Source organism: Bactrocera oleae, chromosome 3 (assembly GCF_042242935.1).
Source record: "Bactrocera oleae isolate idBacOlea1 chromosome 3, idBacOlea1, whole genome shotgun sequence".
Lineage (NCBI taxonomy): Eukaryota > Metazoa > Arthropoda > Insecta > Diptera > Tephritidae > Bactrocera > Bactrocera oleae.
In genome coordinates, this window is record NC_091537.1 from 16,084,969 (window position 1) to 16,104,471 (window position 19,503).

Sequence of the window (19,503 nt, forward strand, 5' to 3'; positions counted from 1 at the left end):
TGCTGGTGATGAAAATTTACCGTCTTAGTTTTCTTTGTCAATAGGGTCGAGAGTTTCTAAGAGAGTGGTATTATGGAATTTCTTTTAAAATTGCAACAAATTATCAAACAAAACGGTGCATATTTACCCAAATCGGTGTATTCTTACTTTGCTAAATAGAACCTTCAATTTTTTGCAAAAATAATGGATTTCTTGTTACTACACACTTAATTATAATGTAATATACTTAAACAATAATTACATAGTAGTTTTCATTATTCAGTATCTTCGCTCAAAGAAGAAACACTGATGAAGCTTTAAGCTCCACTCGTGCGTTTTCATTACTTAGCTATATTTTGTTAAAAATGTTAAGAGTTTATTTTTATATCTATATCTATACATTTATATGTATGTTATATAAATATATATATGCATATGTCCATACATACAATAATATTTTTGTTTTACATACATATGTGTCTGCCTTTAAGTAATATTTGTCTGGCGCCAGCCTAAATATTTATTTATGTACATATCGTTTTTAAGTTGTTTTTGATTACCTTTTTAATCCGCTTATTGAAATATCGCTTCCCACTTTCTTACATTGTTTTCATACAGTTATTTGCGCCGTTTTGTTTTGCTATTTTATTTGTACTTTGCTAAAAGTTCTTTATGTTTGCAGGTAAACTAGTAACGGCCACTGAGATGACAGGTGATGTTTCGAAAGTTGAGGAAAAGGCAATTAATGGTAAGTCTGGCAATTTTCAGTTTTATTAGCTTTTAGAGTGAGCCATTTAAGATTAGTAACATCAATATTTTTTGTGGTTCATAATTTTGAGTGCAAAGTGAACGAAACTATTCACTTCATTACAACGAACTTTCTAAAAAAAACGTTGCTTTAAGTTGGTCGGCAGGCGTGGAAAGCAAATTTTTTTTTGCTTTTCTTGCAACGTGACAGAATTTTCATAGACGCTCAATCAATTTCATTTATTTATTATAATGGTTCATCCTAAAACGTGAAAATAATTCAGAAATTAAATGATATATATCAGACTACTTATTGCTTTACCATTTTTACTCTCATAACTCTAAATAATATAATTAATAATGAAATAATATTTTTTGTATTTTAACAAATTTAATTTTATTCAAATTTTATTGACTTACTAAAATATTGGGTCATTCACAAAGTAATTTCTTTTTGTTTTTTTTTTTGTGTGATTCAAACACGATTTTTTTATTGTGTAACGTAAAACGGTGGCGTTAGACAAATTGTATGGACCAACGACTTTATTTTGTACACATCAACTTCAAGAGGGCTTTCAGGACGTGGTGCATTCTCATGATCGAAATTGCCGAAACGCAATTTTGCAAACCAAATTTGGCCTTGTCGTTCGGTCAACACATCTTACACATCACATAATTTTCGCCTGTCTTGAACTGCATTTTACCCTTTTGTTGGTAAAACAGTAAAATATGCCGAAAATACTGCTCCTTCCTCCATCGTGGAAAGGGCACCAAACAAACCCTATGCCAAAAAATGTAAGAAAATTTTTTACAAACATGCCTTACTATATCAGCTGTTCAAATAAGTATATAGTGGTAAAGTGGTTAAGCTGTTGTAATCAAACGAAATTACTTAGTGAACTACATAATATAAAAATAGACTGTGATATTTTTCAGTCTTATGTGTCAGATAGCTCACTTAATGTGCTTTGCCACTAGAAAATCCCTTTAGAATGTCAACCTGTGTCATCGAATTTTTTCTCCATATTTAACGCTAAAAATCACTATTGAAACTTATAGACTTGTACTCACTACTTTATTAGTTCTTGTATTATTGATATATATGTAGATATATACATACATATTATATATGGGAGTTAATATACCTTTCCAAAGTTCCTAAAGCTGACATGACATCATTTTTATCAATTCTATATTTTTTTATAGGTTGAACTTATGTGGCATGATTAGGATCGATTACATTTTTAAACGATACATTTAGATATTTAAACGTAAAATTTATTTTCAGTTGAACCAAATTCGAGAACGTCCGAAAACTGCGTAGTAAATTCTTCATTTATCAGCCTTCACCAGACTTACGAGCTAAGAATGGAATGCAAAGCTTTAATTTTTTTTTATCAGTTAGAACATTCGTTAGCCTTCATTTTTTGAATATCTAAACAAAGCGACATAGCGGTAATGCATAATTTGACAGCATTTGTGACATATTGACTATTTGCCAAATAATTTCTTGAGTCAGCAATAGTGACCTGATTTTGATAACGTCGGTATTCGTCTAACCGATGTTGAAACCATCCACGTAATCAGGCATATTGTTTCTATTTTTGTGATCAAGCTGGAATTTTTTACGTATGTGTACTTAGATAGCTGAAGATTTAGTAGAATCTGAATTGAATGAAAAAGACATGTGATTATCAAATAACCTTGATTAGGGAATATAAACTGTGCCTCTGTTAGATCTGAGCTTCTTTTGACGAGGACCTACATGTGCGGATTCTAAGGGGTAGATTTTATTGAAGTTTTTCCATAGTACAAGTAGATATACACTTAGAGGTTTAGCATTGTCTGCTGAGAGATTTTCGACTTTTTCATGTTATTCGAAATAGGGATTGAACTCTGGGCCGGCAAATGATAGAGCCCACAAATAACCGCTGAGGCCATCAAGCAAACTTTTTGAATAAGAAATTAGTATCGAAAGTCTCAGAACAGGAGACACCAAAAATATCAACACTTAGTAAAGAATCCATCCCTATTTGATTCGATTAGGTGTCCGATTTAACTGTATTAGTATTAATTGAACATTTGGCAATTAGTTTTCGCCTACACTACTTAGGTAGCAGTCCTTTGACTTCAGGTCCGTTTCGGTAACGTAGACTCGATAGTGATTGGGGACAAACTCCCGGGTTATAGCGAACAACAGTTGATAATATTGTTCAGAGTATATAGGGTGTTGAGAAATAGATGAACATATTGGACTTTCTAACTCTTTTAGAAAGGGTCTATACTTTAATAGGGGTGATGAGTACCGATGAATGAGGAATTTGAAACTTTTGAATGATAAGGAAGTTTGACGATTAGGATTCGAAATACAAAACTTCTCTTATGTTTACTTCCGTAGGATCTGTACTTTGTTTTAAGAAACAGTGAAGTATTTTTGGAATCAGGTTACAATCGATGACAAATTGTAGAGCCTTCTAACGTTTTAAGCAGAATTTCTTTGTTTCTTGGACAATTTTTCCAAATTGATTCTAACACTACAATAACAGTATATTTTCGCACATGCGACACTCTTTCGCATGCTGGCGAAAGGAGTGACTCTCATTGCTACCATGTAGAGAAGAAGTTTCCTTCAGAGTCATTTAAAATAGTTTGTTCTTTCTTTGATTTTTTAAGTCTTCTCGTCTTTGTGTGAAATGTTACTGTAAATGCTACACACCCACGCCTCGAAGCGCAGCAGAGCGTGAAATTGTTTATACACATATGGACTTATGTACATGCATATATACATATGAGTATATATTTTAATTGTAAATACTTGTATTCAAGTTTCCATGCATTTTTGCTCTAATGCAATTTGACTTTAGTATTTCTATGGAAATGAAGACTGTGAAGTACAAGAGACAGGCATACATATCTATCTGTCTATGTGTGTGTGCATGTGAGTAGTTTTGTTTGCTTTCAAAGGGTATCCCGCCAAGTCAAACAGACACGCCAGACATTCTGGCAGTTCCCATTAGACATAATTACAATGGATTTGTAACACATAGTGCATACAAACATAACAGACACACCAGTTTGGAAGACGCAGTTAAGTCTCGAGGAAACTAAGACAAAATTGCAGCCGTGATTTCAAAATCCATAAGAAACTCGAACTCCATCGAACCGAAGAGCAATTAAGAATTGTAGAACGCTACAATAAAAGCAAAAAAAAAATTATATTTATTTAGAAGACCATACAAAATTTCAAAAATCTATAAAAAAAAAGTACACAATACATAAAAAAAATCAATTTTATATAGCCTTTGAATGTATGTATGCATATAGTTTTCTTAATGCCTATAGAGAATTAGTTGTATTGTAGTTATTCTTCAAGTATTTGATTTGGTGTGTATTCCGAGAAGCATGAGTGCTGCACCCTACATAAAAGGTCTAAGAGAATTTTCTATAAAGAAACACAAATCACACACGCTCAGATACTACGAGTACAAGTGACAACCAACAATGCAGTGACAGGTCATTTTATGCGAGTCGCAATGCAACACTGTGTTTTTAAGCAAAGCAGCCGAGCAATTTTGGGTGCACAACAACAAGTCAGTCAATAGAACAAAAGGCCGATAAAAAGGTTCAGCAGCATACAAGCAGATGTGTGGTGCAATAGCTATAGAAAAGAAAGATATTTTATAAAGAATAAGATATGTATGTATGTACAATATATCATTTATGTATAAATGTAAGGTCTATGTCTCCCGAATCAAAGAAAATGCAAAGCATGCGACCTCAGACGCAATTTATATATGCATACATACTTACATAAATACATATATAATTGACAATGACATACCAATATTTTTGTGTCTACCGAATTAAATGAAATGATTTGGTCGAAATGAAAAGACGGCAACAACAAGCAGAAATTGTTAGCTAAACTGAAGTTGGACCGCATAAAGAAAATCCAAAAAGTATGTAGGCATCACATAAACACCGAAAAATGTCATCTGAAGTGTTGTTGCATTTAAATCAATGTCATGGTAGACAGTAGAAGAGAATTGAAAAGAATTAAAGAACACCGAAGCTATACTTATAAACCAAAAAAAAAAAAAAAGGATTAGAATTATATGTCAAAGTTTGAGAGCGCACAAAAAAGGTTTACAAAACAGGTAAAGATGTCAAAAAAAAAAAAACAATTTGTTGTTGTCATTCAAAATTGTTCAATTCTGGCGGTAAAATTTATATATTTTAAGATTTACATGTATAGTTTTTCTCAATCGTATGGCGGATCGCTAAGACCTTTTTGCATACATAAAGGGGTTTCCAATAAAAGTGATTCTTTTGCAGGAACGAACTCGATAAACCGAATTTTGTAGTACATTTTCCACTTAATCAAGTCGTGTTCATGCTCACTATTAACTTCTAAAGCTTGAAGAGAGTCTGGTTTATTACTACAAGTAAGGACCAATGACTTCAAATAACTTGACAAAAAGTAGTCGCTAAAAATGTTAAATCACAACTTCTTGAAAGCCATTGAATGTCACGATTTCTTGAAATTATCGAATCTCCAAATTTTCCTAGCAATAATTCGGTTGTTGCACGTACTGGGTGGCACGTAGCTCCGTCTTGTTGGAACCAGATATTGTCAAGATCAACTTCTTCCGATTGCGGTCATAAAAAGTTGGTTACCATCGATCTATACCGCTCTCCATTGACAGTAACGGTGTCACCAGCTTTATTTCGAAAGAAGTACGGACCGATGATTCCACCAGACCAAAAACGATTGCGGCCAAACTGTCAATTTAGGTGAATGTAATGGTTGTTCATGAATAATTTGTGGATTTTCTTCGCACCAGAATCGACAGTTTTGTTTATTTACCGCACGAATAGCGAGCACAGATGAACGATTATATATCTTTCCATGATGAAATTGTAAACATTACTGAATACAATGAAAAAAAATTACAGATCATGACATATTAAAAATTACTGAAACGAAATCATATCATCCCTATTGAAAAACCCGATACTTATCTATGTAAACAGCTATTATGTATTCCTATATAGTTTTTTTTGTGTTATTATTTAATATTGTTGTAATTTTTCCTACCTATATTTCTTTCTTGATTTTGACCTTTATACTTTACGCTTTATGCCTTAAAGTGACGGTAAAATGTGTCAACGTGGGCTAATGATATTTAAATTATAGCGGTTGGGTATGTAAATGACTGAATATGTACAAAGGTATGTAAAAATTTAAATATGTAAAAAATAATGCCATGTACATAATTACGTATAATATTTTTTCTTAGAAAAATATCGATAAGTAGGAGCTTTGATGCCATCATCTATTCCTTTGACGTCATATTAGCAAGTTTTCTTTGCCGACTTTTCGATATCGACCTGAACAACTAACCGTTTCGAAGTAACTTTACAGTTTTTCCTTAAATCTTTTTAACCTATGTATAATAAAAAAATGGTTATTATATGACTTTAGATTTAGTAGTAATTAACGGAGGTATCGATTACTATTCTCCCTCCTATAATTTAACCATTGTTTTCGTGTTCTCCTGTCAAATTAAGCGTTAGGAATACCAAATGAGTTATTAATGTATACGTCATTGGTACATTATGATGTAAAAAAAAACAACTTTATGTTATTATGAGTAAAAACTGTATATTTTCTTCCCTACGAAACATGGTTTAGATCAGTTACCTACTTATATTATGAACTAAGACCCGATAAACCTATTAACTAATTATCACTTATATTTAGCAAAAACTTGCTTTTTAAATCTAACCTACATTTCAGAGTTAATCGTAAAACATGACAACTCTCAAAAAATGTTGAATCAGCTGGGTTTCTACAATGTTAATATTATCGTTGTAATTATTTTACCTCACCTGCTACAGTATCTAGAACTAAGTTACGCAAGGATCATTATAGATTTTCGAGGTAACTTGAGCCATTCCTCATACCTCCCTACCGGAACAGACTGATTCAAATGCCGTCCATGGCTTATAAAGTATTAAAACATGACCAAACAGTCTCTTATTTAGGACTACCGGTAACAATACACAACATTTCCAATCTATTTTATTTACTTCAATTTCCTGTAAGACTGCGATGAAATGCGTATGTCAACAGAATCTGGAGGTTATATACATTACGTATTCTAACATATAATTCGGATCATTGCGGTGATGTTCATAATTCGGGTTCTAACACTGCCGAGTCGAATTTGATATATAATATTAGTGAACAATTACGCTACTGGTGGATGCTCCTACCATACATACAAAAGACAAAATTATTTGATAAGTTTTTTTTGTTGATAGCGATGTAATTGTCAGGTTTGCTTTACTTTCCGCAAGAGAAAAGGAGTTTGGTTAACTTTTTTACCAGTTATTTCTGAAGTGTCGCAAAGTTTATTAATTTTTTGAAACTTTTTCCAAGATCATCACTTCTGTTTGCCGCTTTCGTCATAATATATTATATAACTATTTTCTATGCATGCAAATAACGTTGTATTGTCTTAATTAAACACAAATAACGGCTCCTTTTAACATTTCGTAACTTCCCACTTCCACCTTACCTGTTCCCTATAAAAAAAAGTGTAAAGTTCACACTTAGCCTGATAATACTATATTCGACAAAAGAAGAAAGTAAACAGCGGAAAAAATAAACCTGAGTTAATCGAGTTCAAACGCTGAGCGCCCATCTTTCATACCAGCGACCGCCGCCAAACAACAGTTGGCGGTCCAGCTGCTGAGTCCAAACACAAACACCGTCTTCCGTAGGTTGGTTATGCGTTGCACGCGATGGACAACCGTTGCGGCGACTTCCAAATGTGAAATGCAATTATGCACGTATTTTCACCTTTTGTGCCGAGGTGTGAACAAAAGAGATAAATAACTGTATTGAATGCATTCTTCTTACCCACACATAAACGCACTCGATACTGTTAAGTTGAGCAAGCGCTGCGTCAGTCATTCAGTGATCGTGATTACGTGGGTCAACGGGCGAATTTCTGCCCCGCTGCGGAATGCAACGCGTCCAACTGGCCGAACGCTCGACCGACGCGGCATTCGTTGCGCTCAGCACACATACGCGAGTGCAATCATCACGCCTTGGAGCAACAACGCAAATGACAGCGCGCTGTAATGCGTGACCGCGCGTTCGTTTTGCAGCTTTGGCGCAGTCGCACTCAGTGTTGTAGTTGTGGCTGTGGCTGTAACAGTAGGGCAGCGCTCATTTGTTGTGCGCACATTGTGCGCAGTTAAGGTGAAGGCTATTAATTAACACCCTTTGAAAAATGTTTAAACACCAACTTTTTCTCATTTATAATTTTTGCTGGCATCCACATATGTACTTGTATGTTCCTTTATTTCCTCCGATTTTTCTTTGCTTTGTTTTACTAACATTTATTATTAATTTCTGACAGGCTTTGTTTTTGAAGTTATCACCTCTAAATTAGTTTGGCCCCGCTGTTTGTTTTTGTTTTAGTTCTTCACGAAGTTTTGTGTCTTTCGTGGTCTTCAAACATTTAGCACCAAATCTACGGTAATTAGCATTTTGTCGAAAAAGTGGCGAAAGAAAACAAAAAAACCTTTCATGATTTATATTTATTCCTTTTTAACTTCTTTATGGCAGAAGAAATCCATGCGTTAATTATATACGCTTTCTTCACAAGTCATAAAATACGATTTAACTTTGTTTTAACTTTTTTTGACGTCATTAAATCTTCTATGGTACCAAATTTGGACAGTACCATGAAATCAATTGATGGATGCTTGGCATAAAAATGTGGTGTGGCTTATTAGAGGTAATGTTAATTTAGCTTTCAGACACGTTATTTGCAGCAAGAATGAAACCATTTTATCAACGGTACGTACTAGGTCAGTCAAAAACGTTCAATACGATCAATTTCAATATCACGTAACATAGTTCTCCTGATGGCTGAAGATGTTAAAACTAAGGCTATACAACTTTGATCTCGAACAGCGAAGAAATCACGTATGATTTGCTAATACGAGTCCCCCTCACTAACCTCTTAAAATTTCGGCAGTAAGGATTGGGCGAAATTTCTGGTCTCTCTTTAGGGGCCGGCGGACCATCTATTATTCGAGAGAGAGGCAGAGATTTATCATTCAAAAGGCAAGAATTTCTTGTCCAATGGTAGACCACAAAAGGAAGAAGGAAATTCCACATATTATTTGGACATCCATAACTGCATTTCTACTTAGGAAATAATTCGTTGAGATTTATAGCTATGGAAGGATAAATACTGTTACAGAAGTTTGATACTTCCTGTATACATCCAGAATACGTTTTGAGAGACTGTTGCACAAAGTTACTTGTGATAAGAAGTGGGAGAACATCAAGCGTAAACGGTCGTAGTCAAATCGGGGTGAGCTAGGGCAATCGCTAGTCAAGCCAGTATGGACGGTCAGGAAGATTTTGTTTGATGGGATTGGCAGTAAATCGTCTACTATGAGGTGCTCTCCATCGTCCAAACTCTTAATTCGACAATGTACTGTCAACAATAGGATCGTTCGAAGCGACCAGCTAAGGCCAATCGGAGAGTAATTATGTTCCATAAGGAGAATGCCAGGTTCAACATATCGATGTACAATCGCCATCAGCCGCGAGCTTGGTTTGAATATTCTTATAAACTCACCTTATAGTATGAGGTGTTTCTACCTGTTTCTGTCTACGGCAAATGAAGTTTGTGAAAATAGGTTTCTATGCGATTGGCATTATGAAATTACCTTCAAGAATCAAACAAAATGGTTCATGTTTGATCTATTTAAATCGGGTGTTTCCAACTATGTTAAATAACCCTTCAATTTACTGTACAAATATGGAATTTCTTTTTTATAAAACCTTATATAATTTTAAAACTCTAACGGAATACCTTCGCGAGGTAAATATGATATGACCGAAGGATCTAAAAGATTTCTGTTCGGATGTTTGTAGTCATGAAGAATGATTTTTTACAGTTTTAGTACTAATCCAGCCGAGATATGTAGAGTCGACATTCTGTGAAATATCTCGTACATTGTTTCACGTCCGTATGTATTCGAAATGAAGTATTATATAAGTATTAATTTAATAGAATAGCACTTTGTTAAATGAATATATTGTCATTGTTGTTATTCTGACACCAAATTCAAATTATACAGAAATTCCTAAAGCCCTTGTGCTGCACACTTATCTACTCGATGGAGGCGAAAGTTAGTTAATAACTTGGTTAGCACCCACCTATTAAACACATTAAAAAAAATTATGAGAAATTAACGGTTGATATGGGGTTTCCATAAATAAATGACAGTTCAACTGCCTGGAGGCGGATTTAACAACAAGCGACAAGTACTGGCTAAACGAGCGATCAACTCAAGCCACTAAGCCCACAAAACTGATGTTCCAAGCGCGTTTAAAACGTTAAATGACTGAGCGACCCAGTCGCCGTATTGACGTTGAGCACTTACTAGCACACAGTAGCGACTATAAAAATGGTGCAACCTATAATTAACTGAATGTTAGAAAGCCGACATCATTGAACGACCAGACAGACATGCCCAGCTACTCGATCGCTTCGCCAGCCAGCCAGCCAGCCAGTCAATAAGCGTACAAAAGCGATATGTTATTAACTAAAAATAATAATAATATATGAGTACCTGTTGTTTTGCTGTTGCGATAGGTAGCTGACGCTGATAAGAAGGCGGCAGGCAGGCAAGCGGTAAGCCAGTCAAGCTGCACAGTAGTTGTATCAACGGTAGCTGGTTAAACCCACGCCACACAAAAGACGTTAAGAAAATATTATAAAACGCAAAAAAATTTTGATACAAAGCTGGAGAAAACTGATAAACAATCAGCAATTTTTTATTAAAATAAAAGCGATAATTAAGATATTGTTTGAAAATTTAAATAATAAATTAAATTGACTGCTCAAAAAACTAGCAGCTTTTCAAGCATAGCTTACTTACTTACAGAGAGCGGAGTATTGTGTGCTTGCAGCAATTTCGACTTGAAAAAAAAATTTTTTGGAGCAAATTTAATTCTTGATTATATTGTTACTTGCCAGACTAAATTATAGCATTAGCATGTGGACGTCATGGCCTGTATCTCAACTTAATTACAACAATGATTTTCGAGCTAAATAGTTAAGACTTGTCATCGAAGTTAATGTAATGTATTAGGGCTTTATGATGCAGTGACCAGCACATAAACTCTTATAAAAATTCCCTGCTCAATCATAGTTAGTAGTCCATAAATATATCAAGATTTTTGAAGATCATTCAATTTATATGGTTCAATTTTTTTGTATACTCGAGCTCGATGCTTTCTACTTATCCAATATTACCGTGTGGCAAAACAAATTGTCTGACTTTCTACATTACGAATGTAGGTTAGATGGTTGAACCCTTAAGTTGAAAAACTGACGTAACCAAAATAAAAGCAGAAATACTTCGCTGTTAACTTTGAATCGCATTCATAGCATAAACCAACATTTTTCTGAAACCCAGTTTGTGTGGCAGCTTTATGATATAGTGGTTCGATATCGGCGGTTACGACAAATGTGCAGCTTCTTGGAGAGAAAAGGACGTGACTAAAATTTCAGATCGGAATCTCAAAAACTGAGTGACTAATTCGCGTATATACAGACAGACGGACATGGTTGCATCGACTCAGCTCAGCCTCATATGTACTCGAATATTTTTTAGGTTCTCCGACATTTTTTTCGGGGTGTTACAAACTTCGCGACGAGACAATAATATAATATCGTGGCCGGTAAAGAAGGAGAGTTTATACACAATTCATAACTATTGGACTGCGGAAATATTAGTATTCTAAATATTACAACTAGTTTTCCTTAAAAAAGAAAGCCGCTAACTCCTTTGGCGTCTATTAGAGCAAAACAACTATGTGTCAATATCGAATTAACCACGACTTTATTTCAATTTTAATTATTCATTAATTATGCATTGTCATGCAAAACATGAGCTATAAAACAAAATACAGTACTATGTACATGTACATATGTATAAAAATTGTTTGCATAAATAATATCTGCTGAAGAAACGCGTGTTAAGGTCGTTGGAGCAAATATTCACGCAAATTAAAAAAAAAATCGGAGAAATAATAATTTTAAAACAACAAATTGAAGTTAGCAAACAGCTACTTATTAATTCACTATTTTGATTTTTTTTTTTTTGCAATATTTGCACACAAATCGTTAATGAAATATGCGCGCCACAGCAAATCGTGTTAGTTTTTATAGCCGCAAAAAAATGCGACACAATAAATACCAATTAATTTAAACGAGCAATTTTTTCTTTGGCAAAAAGTAAAACGAAAAGAAACAAAAGACAAAATATTCATAAACAATACCAATGCGGGCGGTTAACTCGGCGTGGCAACTCTGCATAATGTGCATTTGTTATGGTATAACAAAAAATAGAAAAATGGGAGAAAATTATGAACTAACAACTTGTTTAAATTTTATTTATTTCATGACCCACACTGTTATTTTCGTAAATCTAAAAATCCACAAATATCTGATTGATTTTAAGAAATCACTTCTCGTAGATAAAGTAGAGCGCTAATGACTAAGAGTCAGCCCAATACTTTTCATGGGCAACTATTTTCAGTTTTTGCCCGGAAAAGGGCTACATAAGCTTGATGGCTCAAACTTTAGTTTCAGAATATGATAATATTATTTGAACTCAAATTTAAACCGGATCATGAAAATAGAAAATGCACCTTTATTGAATAAATATATATATTATGGAACCTGTTCTATAGAACCTCTAATAATTCTTGTATATATATGAAAGCTACATAAATAATTTGATATAAATCCGTTGACAATTTACTGGTCATGTTTTCGGAACAGTTGAAAGTTTCGACTAAATATAACTTCTATGAACTTATCAGTATTGCTCGAAGAAACTACTTATATACCCTTGAGATATTCACCCAAAACACCTTCTCTATACCGATTTGTGGATAGAGCGCAGGTATAACAACAATTATTGGAGGAACTTAGATAAAACTGAAAATAAAACAAGATCTTTTAACTGATGTTAATGCAAAATTTAAGCCTATCTACTAATCGAACATAGTGAAATATATTTTCGAAGCGTGTTTTTCGAAAAATACACCTCCAAAAAACTGATTGTGCCTTAACGGTACAAGCTTAGGTCTATTATATTTACCAAGGAGCAGACCTATACTCAAACGAAACTTGAGAAAAACAGATCTGCACTCACCATATCTTATTAAGCAAGTATGTCGAAAGAGAGTCACACCCCTTTTCATCTTTACCCGACAGCTTTAGACCTTTTACCTTAAAGATCACAATTTTCGCAACGCCTGCGCATTTTCTAACACGTGTGCTCCAGTTTTGTATTTATTTTTGTGAGAAAAGATATGCAAGATCTGGATAAACAAAACAAAACGTAATAAATTCGAGACAAACGTAAAGGAGTGCAGTGTCGCATTTTGAAAATAATGAGCAATAGAAAAAACAAAACCCTCGACGAGGAGAAAGAAGCTCAAACACCATGCAGCTGGCTGCCTTTACAATCAGCAGAGCCAAGCCTTGCAACTACAAAAAAATAAGGAAAAATATTACAAAAAAGCATGAAAAATACAATACAAAGCAACAACAAAGACACGTAGCAACTCGCTGCCACAAGCGGCCAACAGAGGAGCACGAGCACGTACGTTGCCGCGCCGCAGACTTTGGAAGTCAACAATCGATCGGGCGCACAACAGTCGAGGTGTGATCTGTTACAAAGTGTAGGAGTCATGTAGCGCGCTTAAACACTTTTTCGTTTTGCTTTACGCTCGTTTCCACATCACCTACAAAAATGCTCGATCTCGCTCGATCCCACCAAAATAGCCCACTCAATTCTGACGCGCTGCCTTCACAACGCTGAGAGTTGCATGCCGCGCACATTTAGGTTCCTATGTTCCTCCACACTCGCAATGTTTAAGCTTCATAAAAAAACTCTATTCTTCTTTTTACGAGTCTATTTTAACACCAAAAGGTTTTAAATATCTCACTGTACTCTTCGTCGTCTCCTTTTTTACTGCCGCTTATCTAGAAGACGTGCATTTATCGCTTTTTGACTGACAATCACTTCTGTTTGATGATTAGGAGACACTCATATATACATACTTACAAGTATATAGTGTTTACATGACAGAGATAGGTGGTTTACGTACCGCGTTGAAGTGGCCGCATGTGGGTATTGACTGTCAGTGCTCCAAATATTTCCTTCTCTACATTTTTTTTATTTGCATCTTGTTGACATTAGAAAAGCAGCTGTTCCACATTGTATAAATATTGCAGCCACTACGTTTTTACTTAATTATTTTGGTGAGATTATGGTGGGATTACACTGAAGTTTGTTGGAATGGGGCAGGTGCAGCGGTTGGTATTTGTTTGAGTTTATTATTAATCACACGAAATTGTACTCAGAAGCCTACTATATACTTCTTAGTGTCTCATAAATACAATGGCGAGTAACTTCACCAAAGTATTTTAGCCCTTCGCGGCAGTCAAGGAATGAAATCGCGAACTAAGCGTCTTTTGGGTATTTACTAGCCTATTTGATGCAATTTCTGGGTAAACTGGGTTAATATGTATTTGAAAGTTAGCGGTCATCCTCCGTTCTCTCAATTTCAGTGAACCTATACTTTAAAATACTACCATTGTGGACTGAAGACAAATTGTCTTACAATATGGGATGTGCTGAAAACGTATGTTAAAAAGGTTACTGCAGCCAACTTTTCAAATTCTATTCAAAAATTACCATTTTTTTTTCAAATTTTTATGTCTAGCGTACTTTGTATGTCCATGAAAATATTCCCGGTACCATCACCTTGATTTGATTATATGGTTCTGATTACCGTCTGGTTTTGAACTCAGTTGCTACACTTGTCTAAAGACTTCGCTAATGAGACTTCAAAAAATAGAAGAGAATGTCGGACGTAAGAAAAACTCACTATAAAATATGTATCTGCTACAGAAGGCTATGCATACTTCTTTTGGAAACTTTTCATATTGGCTCTCTAGTCTACAAGTGTAAAAACAAGTTTTGTTCGACAGAATAATTCAACGAAAAATATATTAATCTTGCTCTATGGGAAAAGGATAGATTTCACAAAATATCTATGCAACTGCTTCAAAAGACTCACTTACTTATGGTGATTTCAAGAGAAGCTTTGTTCAATAGAATAATTTAAGAAAATATGTATAAATCTGGTGTCTAGAGTTCCTGTATAAGAATAGGAAAAATCTAACCAGAAAAATTAGATTTCCTTCCGAAGGCTCTCTTGCGTATACCATACTTCTTTTGAAGACTTTTAATTGTGACATCTTAGTCTATAAACGTTAAGGAAAGCTTTGTTCGAGAGCTTAATTCGTCGAAAATTAATATTGCGCCTTAGAGTCGTTGTGTAGCATAAACGATATGAGTTTCATGAGGACCATCGTAGCTTAGTCCAACGGCTTTTCCGACAAGAATTTGAATGTTCAAGTGATATTAAATTTTAAACAATATAATTATAACTCGCAGTTCCAAGTGCAGTCGTTCTCTGTGTTTAACCAAATATGGAAGGATTACCGAAGGAGTTGTGAGCTTACTGGTTTGCTCACCTTAAATTGCTAATTTGGTTGTCGTATACTAAACAAAAATTTTATTACCTAAAACTTTTTTTCGAAGATTTTATTGATATACATACATCTCGGCACCACTTCACCACTTCTCTATCCACTGTTTGAGACGATGTGAATAATGCTCGAATGTGACCGTTTGCTATTCTCTTTTTGACTGTGACAGTCCAGTTATTTATTCGATTCGGTACTCTCTAGAGTCTGGCGGGGTAAGGAGCGAGACAAGTATAGAAATTTGGAATATTTTGACGCAGTCTACTTGTAGAATTGGTCGAGTTTTGGCGAAGTTTTTAAAATATCGATATGGAAGTTTGCACACGTCCTTTTCACCACAAGAAAGTTCTCGTTTGTCGGAACCGCCAGTATCGGACCACTATAGGATATATCATAGTCAATATAGTAATCTTTTTATACCCTTTTATGCTGTAAGAAATGCAGCTGTGAAGGTCAATATACAAGTAGCTTCGTTGCAGCCGAAGTTTACATGTTTTTCTTGTTTTAAATATATTTAGCTTAGAGATTACTGTTTTGCCACTAGTTTATAAGCGAACGGGTCTAATATTTACAATATTACCGCAACACCTTATAAAAAATTCAATAATTTCGCTACTTTTGCGTGACTTTTTCATACAAAATGGAGCATAATAATAAGAAAGCACCAGAAATACCGTTGTTGTGCTAAAACTGTATTTTTACAGCGATCGTAAAATATCTGTATACATATTGTGGCTATTAGACATGGAATATGACGTGATCGTTATGCTCTAGAACGTGTCTTAGTGGCCTGCGGTAACACCCAATCAGAAATGCTTGCTTGCAATAGAAAATAGAAAAGGAGGCAAATTTGCAGCTAAAAACAAAAGGAAATTAAAAATAAAAAGCAAAACAATATTAATGCCAGAAAATGCTAAAATGGACTTAAATTACAATTAAAGCGAGCAAATGGCGTTGCTAATAATATATGTTGCAACACAATACGCTTAGAAGAAGAAATATGTTGCATGTGCATTGCGAAAGCGTACATATGTATGTATCTCTTTATATGTACATATGTACCGTTTTTTCGTGAAATGCAAAATATTGAACCGGAACAGACAGCGAAATGTATGGGCTAACGATGGAGGCTGAAGTGAAAGGAAGAGGGTTCCAAACCAAAAAAGCTCAAAGGTATATATATGTACATATTTTAATACATTATGTATATAAAAATGTATGTACGTATATATAATATAATATGATGTAGGCGAAAAGCAAATGCAAATTTAACTTATCCGAACACTGACCACTATTATACCATACATATGTACTTATGTATATGTAAGTATAAGTCTCAGTCGCACAGCATCCAAATTTTCGAATGTATCGCAGCATATAAAGGGTGTAAGGCAGCAGCAGGCATGACCAGCAGCATGGCTTACTCGCCACAAAAACTGTCCAAACTATCAGATATAATATTGAGATACGCCAGTCATGGCAGCGATTGCCAGATCCATATGTATAAAGAATAATAAATGCACGAACATACATACATACATATATACTTACATTTGGATTTATGCTGCTCCAGCCGCAGTTGTGCACTCCCAGCCAAGTGGAGAAATCCCAAATAAACGTAACAACAATAACACCGGAGTACAATAATAAAGAAATGAGAACGAAATAGTAGTAGAAAAAACTTATATTCATACATACAAACACATACATACAGTTACGAGCAATACAAGAGAGCAGTATGGAGCAAATGGATATGGTTGTGGGTGAAGGGTAAAACGTAGGCACATAACCCCACTCACAATTCACAAATTTACAATTCTACCCACAAGTGAACAGACACACGCAATCACACTCTCCACTCACATGTGTGTTTGTATGTATATTTATGCTCATTCAAGTTGAAAAACAATTTATTAACAAAATAGTATTACATATATTCCTGCAAAGATATGTATATTTAAACGGGCCCACAAACATACAAATACACATACATACATATATACATGAGGACATATTTACACGAGCCTAAAAATCTTTTCGTTGGATACTCAGAGTCACACTTGGTACTCGCTGACTTATCAGTTGGCGTAAATCGCTTGAGAGCGTTTACTCACTCCCATATTTCTCTGTATGTGTGAGTGTTTCGTGTTGTTTGGGAGCCGCTATGTTTTTGTTGTTTTGCTGAAAACTTGTTTGCTGCAGAGATAGTCATTTTGTGCTCTTTTTGATGGTATATGCTCGCTCTCAAATTTGCTCACCAGATTTTGGTTACATGGGGAAAAAATCAGTTTTAGTTCTATTAGGGCCTTATCTGAAATTTTTTTAATTGTTTCAAATATTTATATATATTTTTAGTTTTTTCTACAATACTTTCGGGAAAAAATTTTACAATAAAAGAAAATTTTAGATTCATTCCTTTCCTAGCCTAGCAGCTCAGTTCATTCAACTACATCAGCTTATCCTTAAATGCGTTTTTCTCAAAACTTCCTTGGGATACCAAAAAGGAGCAACTTTTTTGGATAAAAATCAATTTTTCTGTTTTAAAACGCCACTTTGTCGATTTTTGATCTTTTTTTCGACCGTAGGTCATTGTACGGACAATATCTTCTAGTAGAGAATTTTTTTAAAGTTTTATCCACGGAGAAGGCCGAAATCTATGCAACAGTGGAGGATTTTTGTTAGCCCCGTCGGAGATCGTGGGTAACTCGAAAAATATTTAATTTGATTCTTCAAAAACATTACTGTGTATTCTTAAAATATTTAAAATTGACCCAGAATTTTTTTAACAATTGGGCGTAGGTTCATGTCAATATAAGTCTGAGCAAATAACCCAATCAAAACCCTCGGCAATTTAACCAACTGATAAAGCTGTATATTTTTATTGATCAAAATATTATTTCTATATTTAAACAAATATATGATTGTTAGAGCCGATCTTTTCATAGATAACATATCAAAAGCAGTTCCTTGATCTCATTTGCTGGGTAGGCAACAATGAATATAAAACTATATTACCAGCAGACTATAACTAAAAACTACTGATTATTACTATTTTTTAAATTATAGCTGGAATGAAAAAGAATAAAAGATTAAAGATTTACATATTTCTAACCGAAACACTATAATTAAAAGTAATTAAATATAAATGAGAGAAAAAGTGCTAAACTATGTTGATATTTTATCAAAAATATACTTTTCTTATAAAAAATAAACAAATGATAGAACACGAACTATGCTAGCCCAAAAAAATTTAAAAACATAATTTACATACAAATTTTGGACTTTTTTCATCCGGCATTTGGGATATTTTTTTCATTTCGGTATTTGCGATAAAAAATTAATTATTAATAATTAATAATCTGTTATTTGGAAAAAAATTTAAATGTTAATTAAATTATGTTTTTAGTGCAATATTTGCTACCCTGGTTTCAAAACATACCTTTATCCAATTTTTCGATATTTATTTAATACCTCTAATTCTAGGGAAATGCTTGCTTAATATTCTTAGTGAAAATTTTGAATGGAACAGTTTGCAGTTCTTTTCTCCTGTCTGAAATTAAATTTAATATCCCGGTTCGCTTTTCTAGGCAATTTAGACCTGTTAAAATCCTGCAAATCAAATTTCGAACTAAACGAACCATTCCGCCGTATATGTCATGATTTTATCTGACTCACTTTTCTAAATTAAGAAGACTTTATTGCTTTCTCTTAATAAATAAAAATGTAACAATTCATTATATCGTAACTATAAATTTTAGCTGTTGAAATTTTTGTTTCTATAGCTGAGCAGTTTTGGATCTCAACACTTAAAAATCTAACGGCTAATTCCGCACGTATGCGGATTGCACAGCTCGCGTCGGTTGGGCGGGAGGCGGGTAATCGTTAAGTTATTAAATATTATTATTACAAAAATATTTAAAATGATTATTTAATATTTTTTATTGTGTAGTTTTTTTATTTTGTAACGCTCCCACATTTGGGGCGAGCGCCAATATTACGCTCGCCTTACTCTGAGAAGAGAGCCAACACTTATACAAAAATTTATTTACGCTCTTTGCAATGGATAACCGAATTCGGCGCATTGAACCGACCGGCCTAGCTCTGC

General features: G+C 34.2%; 1 protein-coding gene across 1 annotated transcript in view; it reads left to right on the forward strand.

Annotated features, from left to right (window-relative positions):
- Window positions 1–19,503, forward strand: part of tkv (serine/threonine receptor kinase thickveins) — a 207,463-nt gene that overhangs the window by 115,303 nt on the left and 72,657 nt on the right. The window contains exon 2 of the mRNA XM_036366900.2: window positions 662–727. Coding sequence (XP_036222793.1) covers window positions 662–727 — 66 coding nt within the window. The remainder of the gene's footprint in view (window positions 1–661; window positions 728–19,503) is intronic.